Source organism: Ranitomeya imitator, chromosome 6 (assembly GCF_032444005.1).
Source record: "Ranitomeya imitator isolate aRanImi1 chromosome 6, aRanImi1.pri, whole genome shotgun sequence".
NCBI classification, from domain to species: Eukaryota; Metazoa; Chordata; class Amphibia; order Anura; family Dendrobatidae; genus Ranitomeya; species Ranitomeya imitator.
Genome location: NC_091287.1, coordinates 257,873,168 through 257,891,795, shown reverse-complemented (window position 1 = coordinate 257,891,795; position 18,628 = coordinate 257,873,168). Strand labels below are relative to the sequence as shown.

The 18,628-nt window shown below is 40.7% G+C and overlaps 1 protein-coding gene across 1 annotated transcript in view; it reads right to left on the bottom strand.

The window, feature by feature from the left end:
* RETREG1 (reticulophagy regulator 1) overlaps positions 1-18,628 on the bottom strand; it is a 157,974-nt gene that overhangs the window by 126,902 nt on the left and 12,444 nt on the right. Inside the window, exons 2-3 of the mRNA XM_069730592.1 lie at positions 15,716-15,822; positions 12,081-12,111 (exon numbers count right to left, since the gene is read on the bottom strand). Of these exons, the coding sequence (XP_069586693.1) occupies positions 12,081-12,111; positions 15,716-15,822 (138 nt within the window). The remainder of the gene's footprint in view (positions 1-12,080; positions 12,112-15,715; positions 15,823-18,628) is intronic.

The window sequence follows — 18,628 nt, the reverse complement described above, 5'->3', positions numbered from 1 at the left end:
AAAAAATTACTTGAGGTCCAATTTGATTTATTTTACCGAGGGTAACAGGAGAAAATTGACCCCAAAAGTTGTTGTACAATTTGTCCTGAGTACGCCGATACCCCATATGTGGGGGTAAACCACTGTTTGGGCGCATGACAGAGCTCGAAAACGAAGGAGCGCCGTTTGACTTTTCAATGCAAAATTGACAGAAATTGAGATGGGACGCCATGTTGTGTTTGGAGAGCCACTGATGTGCCTAAACATTGAAACCCCCCACAAGTGACACCATTTTGGAAAGTAGACCCCCTAAGGAACTTATCTAGATGTGTGGTGAGTACTTTGACCCACCAATTGTTTCACAGAAGTTTATAATGCAGAGCCGTAAAAATAAAAAATCAGATTTTCTCACAAAAATTATATTTTTGCCCACAATTTTTTATTTTCTCAAGGCTAAGAGAAGAAATTGGACCCCAAAAGTTGTTGTATAATTTGTCCTGAGTACGCTGATACCCCATATGTGGGGGTAAACCACTGTTTGGGAGCATGGGAGAGCTCGGAAGGGAAGGAGCGCTGTTTGACTTTTCAATGCAAAATTGACAGGAATTGAGATGGGATGCCATGTTGCGTTTGGAGAGCCACTGATGTGCCTAAACTTTGAAACCCCCACAAATGACACCATTTTAGAAAGTAGACCCCCTAAGGAACTTATCTAGATGTGTGGTGAGCACTTTGACCCACCTAGGGCTTCACAGAAGTTTATAATGCAGAGCCGTAAGAATAAAAAATAAAAAATTTTCCCACAAAAATTATTTTTTAGCCCCGTTTTGTATTTTCCCAAGGGTAACAGGAGAAATTGGACACCAAAAGTTGTTGTCCAATTTGTCCTGAGTACGCTGATACCCCATATGTGGGGGGGAACCACCGTTTGGGCGCATGGGAGGGCTCAAAAGGGAAGGAGCGCCATTTGGAATGCAGACTTAGATGGAATGGTCTGCAGGCATCACATTGCGTTTGCAGAGCCCATAATGTACTTAAACAGTAGAAACCCCCCACAAGTGACACCATTTTGGAAAGTAGACCCCCTAAGGAACTCATCTAGATGTGATGTGAGAGCTTTGAACTCCCAAGTGTTTCACTACAGTTTATAACGCAGAGCCGTGCAAATAAAAAATATTTTTTTTCCACAAAAATTATTTTTTAGCTCCCAGTTTTGTATTTTTCCAAGGGTAACAGTTGAAATTGGACCCTAAAAATTGTTGTACAATTTGTCGTGAGTACGCTGATACCCCATATGTGGGGGGGAACCACCGTTTGAGCGCATGGCAGAGCTCGGAATGGAAGGAGCATCATTTGGAATGCAGACTTAAATGGATTGGTCTGTAGGCATCACATTGCGTTTGCAGAGCCCCTAATGCACCTAAACAGTAGAAACCCCCCACAAGTGACCCCATATTGGAAACTAGACCCCCCAAGGAACTTATCTAGATGTGTGGTGAGAACTTTGAACCCCCAAGTGTTTCACTACAGTTTATAACGCAGAGCCGTGAAAATAAAAAAAAAATTTTTTTCCACAAAAATTATTTTTTAGCCCCCAGTTTTGTATTTTCCCAAGGGTAACAAGAGAAATTGGACCCCGAAAGTTGTTGTCCTATTTGTCCTGAGTACGCTGATACCCAATATGTTGGGGTAAACCCCTGTTTGGGCACACGGGAGAGCTTGGAAGGGAAGGAGCACTGTTTTACTTTTTCAACGCAGAATTGGCTGGAATTGAGATCGGACGCCATGTCGCGTTTGGAGAGCCCCTGATGTGCCTAAACAGTGGAAACCCCCAATTATAACTGAAACCCTAATCCAAGCACACCCCTAACCGTAATCCCAATGGTAACCCTAACCACACCTCGAACCCTGACACACCCCTAACTGTAATCCCAACCCTATTCCCAACCATAAATGTAGCCCCAATTCTAACCCTAACTTTAGCCCCAACCCTAACCCTAACTTTAGCCCCAACCCTAACTGTAGCCTTAACCCTAGCCCTAACCCTAGCCCTAACCCTAGCCCGAACCCTAACCCTAGCCCTAACCCTAACCAATAGCCCTAACCCTAATGGGAAAATGGAAATAAATACATTTTTTTAATTTTTCCCTAACTAAGGGGGTGATGAAGGGGGGTTTGATTTACTATTTATAGCGGGTTTTTTAGCGGATTTTTATGATTGGCAGCCGTCACACACTGAAAGACGCTTTTTATTGCAAAAAATATTTTTTGCATTACCACATTTTGAGAGCTATAATTTTTCCATATTTGGGTCCACAGAGTCATGTGAGGTCTTGTTTTTTGCGGGACGAGTTGACGTTTTTATTGGTAACATTTTCGGGCACGTGACATGTTATAGCGACAGATCGCTGATCTGACACTTTGCTGTGCACTGTGTCAGATCAGCGATCTGACGTGCACTTCTCCTGACTTCCCGGCGCCTACTCCGAGCAGCCGCTGTGAAGCCACCTCCCTGCCATTTTGGATCCGGGCGTGCTGCAGCGAGGAAGGAGGTAGGAGACCCTCAGAGATCACATCGCGTTGCTCCGGGGGTCTCAGGGAAGCCCGCAGGGAGCCCCCTCCCTGCGCGATGCTTCCCTATACCGCCGGCACACTGCGCTCATGTTTAATCGCGGTGTGCCGGGGGTTAATGTGCCGGGGGTGGTCCCTGACCGCTCCTGGCACATAGTGCCGGATGTCAGCTGCGATAGTCAGCTGACACTCGGCCGCGCTCCCCCCGTGAGCGCGGCCGATCGCGTATGACATTCTATCCCGTCGGTGGTCATACGGGCCCACCCCACCTCGACGGGATAGTACGTCATATGTCAGAAATGGGTTAATATGATGGTGAAGTGCTTCTAATCAGTGCAGGAGTATGTGGAATCAGACACCGCGGTTTTCTGGCCCCTCTCTGTCCCAGTAAACCCATGACAGGTAATTTCACTTTCAAGACCTGAGAATACATGTAGTTCTGTCTGGTGTCAAGAGTTCAATATGATTTAGTCCTCAAACCACTTATTGTTGGAAGGCTAATGCCAGGAGTTTAACCATTAATCATCAACCTGTTTCTCTGCTTTCTAACATTTGCGATTCCTGAATCCTTAAAGTAAAAATAACCTTTATGAAATTTATCCCGTGCTGCAGGAGCGTTCTACTGCCTCGTAACTTCCACCTGCCCCTGAACAATCATCTACAACTGCAAGATGAAACGAGACAACCAGAATATAAGATGACAGCTATCTCCCAACAATATAAACACCCACAAGCAATGTGAAATATCTACTTATACTCGTAGTCTATCAGCAGCAAAGTGCTACTCTAACTGAAAGGTCAGCCCGGTGGCCACTTTAATTAACTTTACAGAAATAGGTAAGTGTGCTATGCCAAAGAGCTGACTGCTGCCAGGGCAGGTTCCCCTGACACTAAAGGAATGTCCACTCATGACACATGTCACTGTGTTAATCATTCAGCTCCCGCTGAAGTGTGACTTTGAGGTGACCATGACTCAGGAAAATACATGTTAACCATGCATTTATCAAAATCTATCACCACTGTAATTAGTGGTGGCAGTATCTTGGCTATAAATTGACATGGGAGATATACTGTATATATTAGATTGGGCAGTATGGAAAACATTTGAACTGGATATGCTGCGGTTTCCAACCCTCTGCATTGAGTTGGGTAAACATCAGAAGAGAAAACTGATATACAAGTCATTTTCTGGCTGAAAATCTCTGCATATCGTAGATGAGATTGATATACTCTACAGTATTGAATTACCATGCAAATTTTCTGTTCCAAAATCAGCCAGAAAAACCCACAACTAATCCACCTCTGTGCATTTAGAAAACCTGTGACCATCAAAGAATTTTTCATGGTGATTGGTTCCTGCTAACAAACTACAGAATTATCACACTCCACAGCCCAATTTATACACTTACCGTATATACTCCAGTTTAAGCCGAAATACCTAATTTTATCTAAAAAAACTGGGAAAACTTATTGACTCCAGTATACGCCGAGGGGGAGAAGCGAGTCTCCCACGGGGGTGTTTCTTACCCACTTCTTCACAGCAGCGGCGGCAGCGCCATCCTGTCATGTATGGAGTCCCAGAGGTAGCGGCATGCGGGTAACGTATGGAGCAGCAGTAGCAGTCATGGAGGCAAGCTGTAGCCGTACGGCAGGTGGATGTTGCGGGTGGCCTGTATTTTTGCTGTGCACACTTCACTTCCGGTCCCGCTCATTATGGCTTATGAACATTTGTGACGTCACCGGAAGTGAAGCATGCGGCCCTGAAAATACAGGTCGCCCACAGCCTCCACCTGCTGTACAGCTACCGCTTGCACCATACGTTACTGGCACGCCGCTACCTCTGGGACTCAATACATGCCAGGATCGTGCTGCTCCGCCGCCACTGCTGCTATGAAGGAGGGTGTGCAGGTACTGTGTGCAGGTGCTGGGCCTCTCTGACCTTTCCCAGCGCCTGCGCACTCCAGTGCTTTGCTCTGCCCTCAACGGGGCAGATAAAGTACGCCTGAGCAGGAGCCGTGACAGAAAGCAAAGAAGAGGACATCATCTGATGAAGATGGGAGGCGCTGCACCCGGACTGCGACGGCCATCGTACCGGACTGCATGGGACCGCCCCTGGGTGAGCACAATCTAACTTGTTTTCCTTATCTTTCAGTTTACGTAGGGGGCTTATCTACAGCATTACAAAATGCTGTAGATAAGCCCCTGATGGTGGTGGCTGCAGCTTATAGGCCAAAAATGAGGTGACAGATTCCCTTTAAGGAACAGAGTGCTCAGCTTTCTTCAGAAGTCCTATAGTGTGTGAATGGAGCAGAGATCGAACAGACGCACTTCCACTCCATTCAAAATGGAGCTACACAGCCTCGTTCTCAAGATTCCAGAGCCTTGTTCTCAGGATCACTTGTGCTGCCAATTGACAGACCTCAGTGATCAGTAATAAATTAAGGATAAATTGCTTTTTAGGAATAACCCTTTAATACACATTACATGCATTAAATTGATATCTACATCAATGAAAACAGTTTAGAAAACTACAGTTAATAAACAGTTAACATATATCTTAAATTAAATATGAAATGGCTTATTAAATGTTAAACAAGAGGCTTCGCCTAGACTGTGGCATTCCAGACAGAGAAGTCTTTCCGTAAATTAATATTCTTAAATAAATACCAGCACATTTAGTGAACCACAGCAAAACCTACAAAGAGCCACTCAGTAGTCAAGTAAAGTAGAAAAGTACATGAATAGCATAAGCCCACGTCAGAAAGGTAGGATGGCACCGTGCTGTGCTGCCAGGCTTAAGATCAGCTACAGCTTGTGATACCCACGGACAGTAACACAGTGCAGCTTACTTATTAGGAAGTGTTACGCATGTGGAAATAAAATACACTGGGGAAAATTTTGCAAAGCTTTGGTACCAGTTTTTTGCTGTCAAAGTAGCAAATTCAATCACACATTTTTGTTAAAAAAATGTATGACTTCTACAAGTCTACGATTTTACATTACTTTTGACATTTTTTAAAATGGATGAGAATATGGATGTCATTACATAGGCAAATAGGTGTAAGGCTGCGTTCACACTTGCGTACGGGGGCTTTGCGAACGGCTGCGTACGTCCTCCCTGAAGTTACGCCTACTTATGCACTTCTTCCATTTAGGTCCGCCTACTTCTGCAGGCATCCAACTTGTTGCGTTCCCGTGCGGCCGGTGGGCCCGTCAAAACGACGCATCCGCATACATCCGCATATCCTGCGTACCCAATGTTAAAGATAGGTACGCAGGACGCATGTAGAAGTAGCCTAAACAGCAAAAGTGTGGAAGTAGGTGGAGCTTCAGGGAGGACATACGCAGCTGTCCGCAAAGCCCCTACATGCAAGTGTGAATGTAGCCTAAGCCAGACTTATCTTTGCCATTTTTTTAAAATCTGCAATAAAGCCACAATTCTCACTCTCGTGGGGGGGCTGGTATAAAAAGTGAAAAAACAGCTCTAGACAGAATGATTATATCTAAAAATGTAAGTAACAATTTGCTACTGTTGCGTATCGTCTCTGTGGATTCGATCCGGTGATCTCTGGCTTTGTGTTGGTTACCCTCTCTGTTGGACCACAGCCTGTGCTTTCTCTGTCCAACTCTTGATAATGCTCTTGTCTTGCTTTGCTGGGCACGTGTTTTCACTTCATCATTTGGTTTGTCCTATCACATTTTGAGAGGGGCTATTTATACTGTCCTGGCACAAGCAGTCTTTGCTGGCTATATTCCAAGTTAGATGGATGTTTGGAGACCGAGCTTCGCAGCTAGTGATTATCTTATATGACTAATTTCTCTTGCTTTTCTTTTGGTTTGTTTGTGTGTCTTCCTCCCTTGTTCCTTTTTCTTTCTTTTACTTTTAGGGTCTGGGAGGTTTTCTACATATCCTACCTACCCATGAATTCAGGCATGAATTACAGAGGTGTTCACACTAGATAGGTTCACAGCAATCAGGATATCGCCTTTGTCGTTGGCTGCTGGGCATGCATGATTTGGCCAAATTATGCACTAAGTATCTCCATTGTTTCTTATTATCTAGAGCGGTAATGCTATTCATATTTCATATTTACATGCTTTAGCATTGCAGAGTACAACTTTATTTGTTTGTTATGTATAGAGATGGCTTCACTTAGTTCACACCTGTGCACACCAGTTTTCTGATTTGGAAGTGCCAGTCAGTATTTGGTGTTTGTATGTTAGCACTCCACCCTCCAGCCTGTGGCGGTTTTAATTGCAGCAGGATTCTACCTACCCATAAATTTAAGATTTATCCTTAGAGAGGTGTTCACACTAGATAGGTCCCCAGCAAACTGGAGATCACCTTGTGGTTGATTGCTGGGCATGCAAGAGTGGGCCAAATTATGTGCTAAGTATCTCCATTTTTTCTTAATTTCTAGAGCATTAAGGATATTCATATTTCATATATTTCAGATTTACATGCTTTATCGCTACAAAGTGCAACTTTGTTTGTGATGTGCTTACACAGTCATAACAGATACACTTGGAGCTAATAAAAGGAATGCAGCCTCTAACACCCTCTTGCTGGGTGGCTTATTCAGTGGGACCTGTATTTTACATGTTCCATTGGTCCTCTATTTCTGGAGTCTAACACTCTTTGAGACAATATGCACACAAACTGCTCCTCCAACACATGTGGTGTCTTCATTGTATGGGCTGATTCTGAAGACAAAAGATATTGAGGACCCTACTCCATTGTTGTCCAAATTGTGAAACTAAACTTCAATAAACCTTCTACCCTGAGGAATGGGCTAAGGTTTTGTCATAACGCAAACATTTTCCATTTTCTTATAAATTTCAAAAGAAACAATATAAAATATAAAATTCTTACTAAGTGGTATGGGACTCCAGTCTTACTTCATAGCTACTATCCTCAATGTGCCACCATCAGAAAGCGATTTCATGGGGCTACGAGACAGATGTCCAATTACAGGTGTTCCACTGACCTCAAACCACCGCTCTCAAAAGCCATTATGGTGTAGAGCTAGATGGCAATGGAGGCTGGAAAAAATAACTATCCTCTTCACCGATGACTGACACTTTTATCTTGGACTAATGATTGCCATAGATTGGTCTGTACATTTAATTTGTTTTTGTTAACTTACCCTTAGATTCCTTGCAAAACGTTAAATTGTTTCATATTACGCTTTTACTATTACATATCAAGTATGATAGTTTTTAGCTATAAAAATTATCCAAAGCTTGCAAAGTGATTCTCAGAACTGGGTTACAAGGAAGAGCATGCATAGACATCAATAGTGGAATTCAATCCACACTTGAGTGTCCAGAAGGTAGAAGGCTTACTGGCAGATGGTGAGTATGGGGTGGTGTCAGGATGCTTTGCTAGGAATATGTAAGAAAAATTTGCATTCCTTCAATGATCTTTGTAATTGATGTTCCAGTAGAAGCAGGAGGCGAAACGCGCATCGGGGTGAGGGGATACCACGAGCATCTGCATCTGTGCTAGGTAATGAACTTTGTTCACATGATTATGTCACTTTGTTTGTTATAGGATTTAGTGGTCCCTCGATATGGAAACTGGCTAGCATATTAGACTAGACATATCATATGGTGTATGAGCCACTGTGCTTTATGATGTAGTATTTTGATAGCTAATCTAATGCAGCTTTCTTTTTGCCATTTGTTGTATAACCGCTATTTGTTTGCCATTGTATTTGAACTGGCATATTAGATTTTGTGATTTGGATCACTAGAATATGGCAATTCTTAGTACTTCCTGAGCATTTTTTATGTTTTACTGGGTCACCACCTACCATGGCTATAGATACCTTCTACCTATATATTAAGCATTTACGTTTTGATGCTTTGTAAAGTGTCCCCTACGGTATTTTTGCTTTTTTATGTATTGACACCTTTATATTATTTGGGATCTCTTCTTCTTCCTATATATATATATATATATATATATATATATATATATATATATATATATATATGAGATTAGTTGTTGCAAAAACAGGTAATATCAGCTGTAAGCACTTGTCTTATCAGTTAATGCAATACTTTGTTAAAAGAAGACATAGCAAATTGATCTTGATTACAACAGGTTAACACAGCACCGTTATAGCACAAGTCAAATAATTTTTGTCATGCATTCCTGAAGAAACCCTGCGTTTAGCACATTTATGACATAAAAAGCAAAAAATATATAGAAAAGTAATTCTTAAAAACAAATTAACCAATAATAGCTTTTTTAAATTATCAATTGGTAATTCCACTTTAAAAGGAATCTGTCACCCCCTAAACTACTTATGGTACATTTTCATGTGGCTCTTTCAGAGACAAGTCCAGCAATACCTTTACATGGCAAGTTTGTCTCTCAGTTAGTGAGAAATCAGCTTTGCAATTGATATGCAAATGACGCTGCAGATCTGAAGCCTATGTCACTCCAGATCAGCCTTCTCCTGCTGTCAGTCAAGTAGGAGGAGTCAGCGCTGGAAAGGTATTAGAGTTGGAGTGACAGAGGCTTCAGATCCACAGGCACATTTTCATATCAATTCAAAGACTGATTTCTCAGTAATGAAGGTACAGACTGGCCATGTAAAGGTAATGCTGGACTTGTCGTTAAAAGAGCTGCATGAGCATATAAATAGTTTTGTGCAGGGGTCAAATCTTGCTGACAGATTCCCTTTAAAAAATATCTGCTTTTCTTATAGAAATCAGAAGGGGGCTGTGAGCAGGTACTCTCAATCCTCCCAATCAGTCTGGTTAAAGTACATGTGGCACCTACTCTATGTTATTTCATAGCGTCCTAGGCTTTACTGGGAAAATTTCTTGTTTGAAAGCTTATTGTTAAAGACAGGAGATGATAATTGCTGGATCGGGATGATGTGGGCTTTGGAAGCAGATTTTAGGAAAACTAATTGTAGATGACAATAAACAGATGCTTCTCATTCATAACGCACAATAAGGAAGCACTTCAGAAATAACAATATCCAAAATAGAAAACATGATTAAAGAAATGCTAAATTTTTAAAAGGATAAATAGATTTGTTTCTGTGTATCTTCTGTGGTAGATCAACTCACGTGGCGGAATACAAAGGTAGAAAATAGGAACACTGTCTCTTTAAATCTTTGGTTGGTTTATTGTTATGCGGAATAAACCAACAAGAAGGGAGAATGTACGCATCCTTTCTGGCTAAACAGAAAACAACAACAAAAAAACACTGTAACACAGTCTATACTTATGCGGGTAATATCCCGCTCTGGAGCAACACAGGTTCAGAATCTCTTCAGGACCCAAACCACTGGAGAATCCTCTCTCCAGTCTAGCTGAACAAAGACTCTAGAGAACATTTATTTAAACCCCAGACCATGTGACTTTTTCCATCATGTGACTGACCACATGATCATGACATCACACAGATCCTGGCAGATCTGCAAGTGGAGATATAGTGGACCTCCTCCATCCCGCACTATGAAGGTCCACATGAAACTAGCCCATTATGCAACTTTAACTTAACCCTCACAACACGTAGTGTGCTGGAGGAAAATACTCTGGTTTCATATCACTGACGCCATTATACGCAGTGACGCATATCTCCCTTCAATTACATCACCAGTGACTTTGTCACACTTCTAATAGAGTAATGAACATCGTTATGAAAGTCTGTACTCAGCTGGATTGGGTAAGTGCACCCCTACCTGGTGTCATTGCTGTATTTCATTGCTTCCTTTTCTGTGAATTACCTTTTATGAAACCATATTATTGTAGCAAAGTATCATAAGTAAAATAATTGCCATTAATTAAGTAGGAAGATTTCATGTATTCATAGCATTTAAAGTACATTAACCAATTCTCGCTGCAGACAATTTAGTTTTTGGGGTGCTTTTTTCCTCCACTTCTTCCAAGAGCCATAACTTTTTCAGTTAATGTCAACGTAACTGCACGGGGGCTTGTTTAGCAGGATGAGCTGTAATTTTCAAATAATACCCTCATTTTACTATATAATGGGCTGAAAAGCAAAAAAAATCTACGTGGGTTGAGATGGTGAAAAAAAGAACCCACATTACTGGCAATGATGTCCAGGTGTGGGAAAAATGGTATGTACCTGGCGACATGATTCTGTAGGTCAGAACGATCACGGCATAACTAAATTTAGTTACAGTAGTTTTGTTTTTTAGACTTTTTATTCTTTACTGCTTGTATTATTTTCCCTCAGTTGAGCTGTGAGACTACTTTTTTGCAGGGCGAGCTGTAATTTTTAGCAGCATATTTCTTTTGAGGGGGGGAGGGTGTAGGATCATGTTAATTCTGGCTGCTCTGAATTTTATAGATGCAGAAATACCAAAAAGATTATTTTAATCTATGGGTAAAAATGAGGTAATATGATATTTGGGGATTTTAATTTTTTAAATATTTGACACATTTTTTTTACTATTTTATGCATATTTTTTTATCCCCCTTAAAGGGCTTGAACATGCAATTGCTTGATCAGTCTTACAATACACTGCAATACTATATGGCAAAGCTTTATAGGACTATGGCAGCTCTCACTGACATAACAATTCCAATTTCCATTGAGAACAAGGACTGCTGAGCTCTGTGCCTGGCTGCAGGTGTAAAACATCGGACATCACAGTCACCTGACCAATACAGGCAATCATTGGTTCTATTACAGAAGGACGCTTACATCATGGTTCCAGTGCTAGCACTGACCATGAGTGACAGACAGTAGGTTATCATGCCTCAGATAACTACTTGTAAAGAGGGTATTCTTAAGTTTGGAAGTTATCTCCTATCCATTTGATAGTGGATAACTTCCCAATTGCTGTGGTCTGACAACTGGGACCCCCACGCATCCCCAGCCCCATGTGAATAGAGTGGTAGTTGGTCATGTGCACTGCCGCTCATTCATTCTTATGGGAGACCAGTCGTGTGCTTGGCTATCTCTGGTGGTCCCATTAAGAATGAATGGAACAGCAGAGTGCAAAATCGAGCACTGCTCCATTCACACACGATTCTTCAGAGCCCCGGTTCTCAGTATCAGTGGGCATCCCAAAGGAAGGACCACCAGAAATTGGGAGAAATTCCGCTATCCGATGGCGAGTGGATAACTTGTGAATACCCCTTTACGCAATCGAACGCCAACAGAAAGTTTTTTTTAAGGATAGATAACCCAAGTAATTAGGTTACATACAATGTTTCATAAAACCTAATAAAGATTAGAAAATAATAAAAAATCAACGTTGTCAATAAAAAGGTATTATTTCATATTTTATGGTGGTAAAGTACAATTTTCCAGCATAAACTACTCTACATGGATTATCCCAATAAAACAGTACAAGATGGACCTCTTTTCATTAGAATAATATACGTTTTTTTAGCATCTCTTAACAAAACCAGATCAAAACTGTATGATGATGCCATGTATTCTGCAGTCTCCAGAAACATGCTATTTCATAGTAACATACTTCATAATATTTATGATAATTTATAACAGGAACAAAATGTAAGTCCTCCATACCTTCTGACAATACCTCTCCATAGTTGGGCACCTGAAAAATGAAACATCAGAGATTATGTCATGTTAAGAAAAACAACATTCTGTGACTATAGTATTCATGTTTAGTCAAAACCAAATACTACTACCAGCATAATCTGCAGACCCACAAGTTTTAAAAAACATACTTTACTCTGTTTAAAATAAAAAAAAAATCTATACTTATTTTTCCTGCTGGCCACGGTACCCTGATGTGTCATCAAGTATAACAACAGCACTAGCAAAACTTTAGCAGGTGAGAGCCAGGGTCGGAGAGTAGAATGCTTTTTTTTAATTTTACACAATTAGCTTGTTTTTACAGGGAAATCCACAGGGGACTTTTAAAGTCCCTAGGAAGCACTGGAGTATAGCCCACTCCCCCAGAAATCACGGTGTAACTGGGAAGAGACACACAGTATCTTACCTCTTGGTATTCGGGCTCTTTCAGTTTTCACACATACCGGAGACACTTACACATGAAGACCCATTCAAGTGAATGGATCTATGAACATGTCCGTTTTTTAAAATCAGCATGGGTTGCAAAACATCCCGCGCACACTGATGACACATGGATGACATCCGTGTGTCATCAGTGTGACACGTACCGGTGCTTGGGAATCAGCGGTACAGTTTGCGCTGTTCCATGGCGCCTGGTGCTGAAGACAGCTCACATCACTGTCCCCTGCTTGCGCTGCAGTAATGGTAAAATCTATATTAAAGAGTTATTCCCATCTTTATATATGGATATTGTTGGATTGTGCTAGTTTACTTTTTTAATGTATTGCTTATTAAAATGTGCACCCACTCATGAATTATTAAGATTTTCCCTTCTTTTGCTTACAGAACATTGCCTAAGATTCTGACCACTGTTTATCTGGTGATCGCTACACCGAAGCTGGCCAGGATTAGAAGGTAACAGTGCACTCCAGCAATCCTGCTCATCTTCAAAACAGCGCTTACGAGCTCATTAGAAAAGAGCTTGTAAGCACTGCACATGTTCTGGCATCTATGAGTGGTGGTCAGTATCCAATGAGCTGTAAACACAATAAATGTGTTAATATCTCAAGAATGGCTGAACACTTCAATGAGCTGTACACTGCAAAATGTCACTATCCAGCAACAACGATTTATGAAAAATGGGAGTAATCCTTTAAGGCTCTCCAGAATTCCCATCTCTCCAGTCTATCTCAACCTCGTCCCGCAGAATAGGAGTCAGTGGGATCCTTTTACTTCCATTGATAGAAGGTCCTGTGATATTGGAATACTCCTTTAATCATTGTATAAAGAATGTTTTACATTTTGGATTCTGTTAATAAAACGTTCTGTATTACTTCTGAAAAGCTGTAGGAATCTGGCCCTACTCACTGCTCAATATATCAGGAGATCAGAGATTTGGGCCGTTCATGTGTCATGTATAGCTCACATAGGATTGCCAGAACAGGATGTCGCTATTTTGACCTCTCAGCTTTGAAAACGTTAAAGGGGTTTCTGGGAATAACAAATAAAATTAGCTAAGAACCGAAAGGTGTAAATATAATAACAACTTTTATCCCACCTTTAGTCGCCATCGGCAATACCAGATTGGGGTGCCAAGGCTCCATCAGTGACACTGACTCTGTGGGGGCCAACTGTTCACCCTCATACACATAATACATTAATAATTAATGTATAATAATACACTTAGTAGTTTGTAAAGTGAATGACAATGCTATTGTCTGAACACAGTGATTCTCATATAGAGAGGCTCCCAATCCTGTATAGAAGCCTACCAGGGATTCACCTGTTCCTCTAGTCTGAACCTGCCCAACAGTACTGCAGTTAAAAGTCCATCATCCATGTCAGCACCACCCTACATCTCCTCTCTGGTCTCAGTCTACCACCCTACCCGTCCTCTCCGCTCTGATAATGACCTCAGGTTAGCATCCTCAATAATCAGAACCTCCCACTCCCGTCTCCAAGACTTTACACGTGCTGCAACAATTCTTTGGAATGCACTACCCAGGTTAATACGATTAATCCCCAATCCCCACAGTTTTAAACGTGCCCTAAAAATGCATTTGTTCAGACTGGCTTACCGCCTCAACACATTAACCTAATTATCCCTTTGTTGCCCATTCAAAATTTTTACCATCCTTAACCAGGTTCTTTGTAGCTTGTTCTCACATGTTTTAGCCCTCTGCGTCTATACTGCTACATACTTAGGCCGATAACCGATTAATACAGCTTTACATGAACACCCGATTCTTACACTATGGCCGGTCCGACTAACCAAAGCAATTGTTACCATCCACCTCTCGTGTCTCCCCTATTTCCCCATAGATTGTAAGCTTGCGAGCAGGGCCCTCATTCCTCTTATTATCTGTTTTGATCTATATGATTATTGTTATTCTGTAATGTCTATTATTGTCTGTACAAGTCTCCTCTAAAATGTAAAGTGTTGCGGAATTTGTCGGCGCTACAGAAATAAAATTATTATTATTTTAAAGCTTGATGAAGTTAACCCCTTCATGACATGGCGATTTTCCTTTTTTTTTTTAATTTACCATGTTCACTATTTGCAACAACTGACCAGGCAATATGATTTCCCAGGTCAGTATGTGTTTGCAGATGCCACACATGTATAGTTGTTTTTTTTTTTTTTACCTAAGTGGTGAAAAAAGGTTTGAAAATTTGTGAAATAAAAAATGTTTTCTTTTGTCTCCATTTTCTGAGACCCATAACGGTTTCATTTCTCGGGATCAGAGGCTGTGTGGGGGCTTATGTTTTGTGCCTTGAGCTGATGATTTTCCAGATACCATTTTGGGTAGATACAATGTTTTGATTGCCTCTTATTGCATTTTATTGCAATGTTCTGGTGGGCAAAAAAAAAAAATTTTGGCACTTAGATTTTTTCTCTCATTACGCCGTTTACCGATTGTATTAATTTACTTTATATTTTGATAGATCGGATTTTTATGTATGCAGCAATACTAAATATGTTTTTTTATTTTTTTATTTTTAATGGGGGGGGGGTAATTTGAACTTTTCATGTTATTCTTTTCATATTTTTAAAAACATTTTTATTCACTTTTTACTCATTAAATAGTCCCCTTACTGACTATAAATAGCACTTCACCAGCAATGATATGTATAGAGAAAATGATGATCTTGTATGAAAGCCGGCTACGGGCTAAGGCTTTCACATGAAAATTATAATGATAGGTACGGGGGTCATTAGGAAACCCCTGGCTGTAATGAGAGCCCATAGGCGCCCCAGGATCATGTCACGCCAATGGGAGTGTTGACGCACTCCTCTGCCAGCGCACCTTAAATGATGCAGTCAGAGGTTCCATCCTTGACCGTTAAAGGCACATGTGTGGAGAAAGATGTGGGCTCGGCGTGCATGCCCACATCAAAGTCAGGGACATAACATGACGTAAATGTATGTCATATGTCATGAAAGTGTTAAAAGAAGTGACAAAAGATGGGACATATGCACAGCAAGTTGTTCAGTGTTTCTTCAGGTGAGTTCCAGGCGAAATCCACTTTTTGTCCACCTGTAATATAAACCATCTTTTCACCTCAAAGTTACTTGGAGATAAGTAGTATTTTTACACTTATAACTTTATGAAGCTGCTTACCTCGACTTCTCGAGAGTAAAAAATGTCTGATTATCTGAACCATAACAAGTCCGATTGAAATGAGTGACAATAGATGATATAGTCTCCATGGAGTAGAGGCAAGAGACCTGGAAAATAAGTAAAAGTCAAAATCACACTTTTTGCTGTAAGTATCGTATAGCATACATACACCAAGAATATGGCAGCAGCTCTGCTCAATCAAGCACAGACTTCAATGAAGCAAATGGAATGGAAGTGTGAAACTTTAGACTTTGTTTCACTTCCAATCCGGCAATGTCCATCTTTTTAGCCATACACAATAGTAGACTAGGCTGGAAAGATACACATAGGCTCTTCAGATAGGAAGAGGACTAAACTCTAGAGCCACCTATTGGATGTAGCAATCCTAAAAGTCAGTTTTGACCCTTCAAAGGGGCTTGGCACATGACATAGAATAAAATAAACACTTTAGAAACTCCATTTGCAGACACTTGCTTCGGAGAGTTTACCCTTCATCAGTGCAAAGCAAGAGTAGTGGTTGGGTGGGTGGGAGGTCTCTGATAGGGGTGCCGAAGTGTAAAGTTTCTGCTTGTAGAGAACAATTTGCATATTAAAATTCCCAGGGTACATAGCATGGCCTGTAAGTCTCCCTATGAAGACTTGGCACTCCTCACAAGGAGAAACGTTAAAATCCTAGACAGATTTTGCTGGGGCTCATCTGTATTCCGTTTTTTAGGGATTCAAAGGGAAGCCCCAAATGAAGTCATGAACAGACACGGGATGTGAACCCGACCTAAGACTGCCTAAAAAGGCATGAATATGTCACAAGGGGACCCCATCAGGGACCCTGTTTTTGAGCGAGTGGAAAATGACTTTAATCTCTGCTGATTATTTACTTGCTCATTTCCGTCTGAAGTACAATCGCTCTCAGTGAAGCAGCACTGGGTTCTCTCCTATCTAAATAGCTGCGTGTTAACTTACAGCAGGATATTGAAACATAGCATTACTGTGAAAGTCCCATAAACATTTATGAAAAGCTTATTTTATCAGTTTGCCAAGCTGATAGCCATACAAAGTAAATAGCTAGTCAAACAGAGTTATCATGCCCACAGTCATAGATCGGTCATGGTATTGTAGCGGAGGCTTATTGTCACCGATCCATATAACAATTACAAGGAGAATAATATAAAACAGTCCTGCAAAAATCATACTCAGGTCCAGTAACGCCATTACGTACGGCTGTGTCGGGGATAGGGCAGCCTGGATTTGCACAGCAATATCTCTCTTCTCTACGGGCAAGATAAAATGAGTGGAAAAAATCTGCGGAAATTCATTTGGTGGAACTGCAACAAAATCCACACAAGTTACACGTGGATTTGTTGTGAATATTGCTGCAAATTTGCCTACGCATTTCAAGGAATGAACTTGGAGGTGAAGCTGAAATTGACATGGCCACACAAAACCCATCCATACCAATAATAAAAAGACAATTCAAATTGTTGGAATAAAATGGCCGTGAAGTTTATTTTGGGTTACATTAAGACTCAATAATATAATAAATCAATGAATTACTCAGATAAAATTGTCGAAACACCAATAAACCAATCCACCCATAGAATGGGCGATTTTCCCACAAGTAAACCATCACGACAGTAGGAATAATAAATAAAGGGAGGGTGGGATCTTCTTTTCTTCATATATCCAGTGCAATGGGGAAAGAACCACCAAGGAGGGCTTTTTATACTTTAAAAAAGACCGCCAAAATAATATTCCACCAATAGCAAACCGTTAAAAAGGCGCCAATATAGCCAGTCAGATCCGGTTTGAACTGCTCCTGAGGTAATCTCTCTGACCTTTGTTTGACCTTTTATAAACAAAAACAGCTGAAGCAAAAAACCCATAGAATAACATGAAGGCTATTCAGGGTTTATGTAGCCATGAAACCCCCACCTTACTTTCTTATGTATTTGGGTGTGGGGCTAGCATGATCCAGATTACAAATTCACATTGCAGGTCAAATTCTGCATAGACTTTCTTTTTACAACATTTCAATGATATTTGTTCTAAAATTATCCCAGAATAACTTCTGCAAATCAGCCCTATGTGAACTTACCCCAGCAGCAACAATTGCCTGTCCGCAGCCCTCTAGTACTAAAGACTCACTTGGCATTGCCAGTTTGTATTTTTTTTTTGCTTCACTTTAAGGAGATGTTCACACTGAGTTTTTTCAGGTGTTTTTTGAAGCGGAAACTGAAAACGTAAAAACGTATAGTTTCTGTTCAGTTTCTTCTCCAAAAACTCAACAAAAAGACTGTGTGTTATGAACATACCTTTAGGGTTATATGAACGATGTGTTTTCAAATGAAAACCACTTCAGGAAATACTTTTTTGGTTCATTTTCTGAGTTTTTTCTTTTCTTGAAATGTTTTTGAAGAATTTTGTAAAATATTTTATCAGAAGCATTTTTTTGTAGCATTTGAATTGGACAGTGCCTAATTTCCAGAGTTTTTTTTTTTTTATCATGAACAGCTTAAAATATGCAATATGCACTTTTTTCCCACCATGTTTTTTTTCAAAATGTGTAGCAAAAAAAAGAATCAAAACATAACAAAACATCAGAACATAAGAACAACAAATCTTTTACAATGGAAATGAATGGGAAGAGTCTTTCAAGTGTTTTTGAAGTGACTTTTCATGTTTTTTTTAAAGTGGACCTGCTCCAAAAGACTCCCCAAAAACCTCTGTAAGCACATATCCTAAAGCTGCAAGTACTTAGTGTCATGACTCACAGGGATATCTTTATGATCCCCACCGCTCACACTAATATGTCAAGAACCGGGGTTGTTTGGTTGCTCAGTTCTTTTCTGAAGGGGATCTATCTATATCCCACTTCCCAGTTCTGGTTTGGAACTTGCAGCTCTCTGGCGCCCCCTT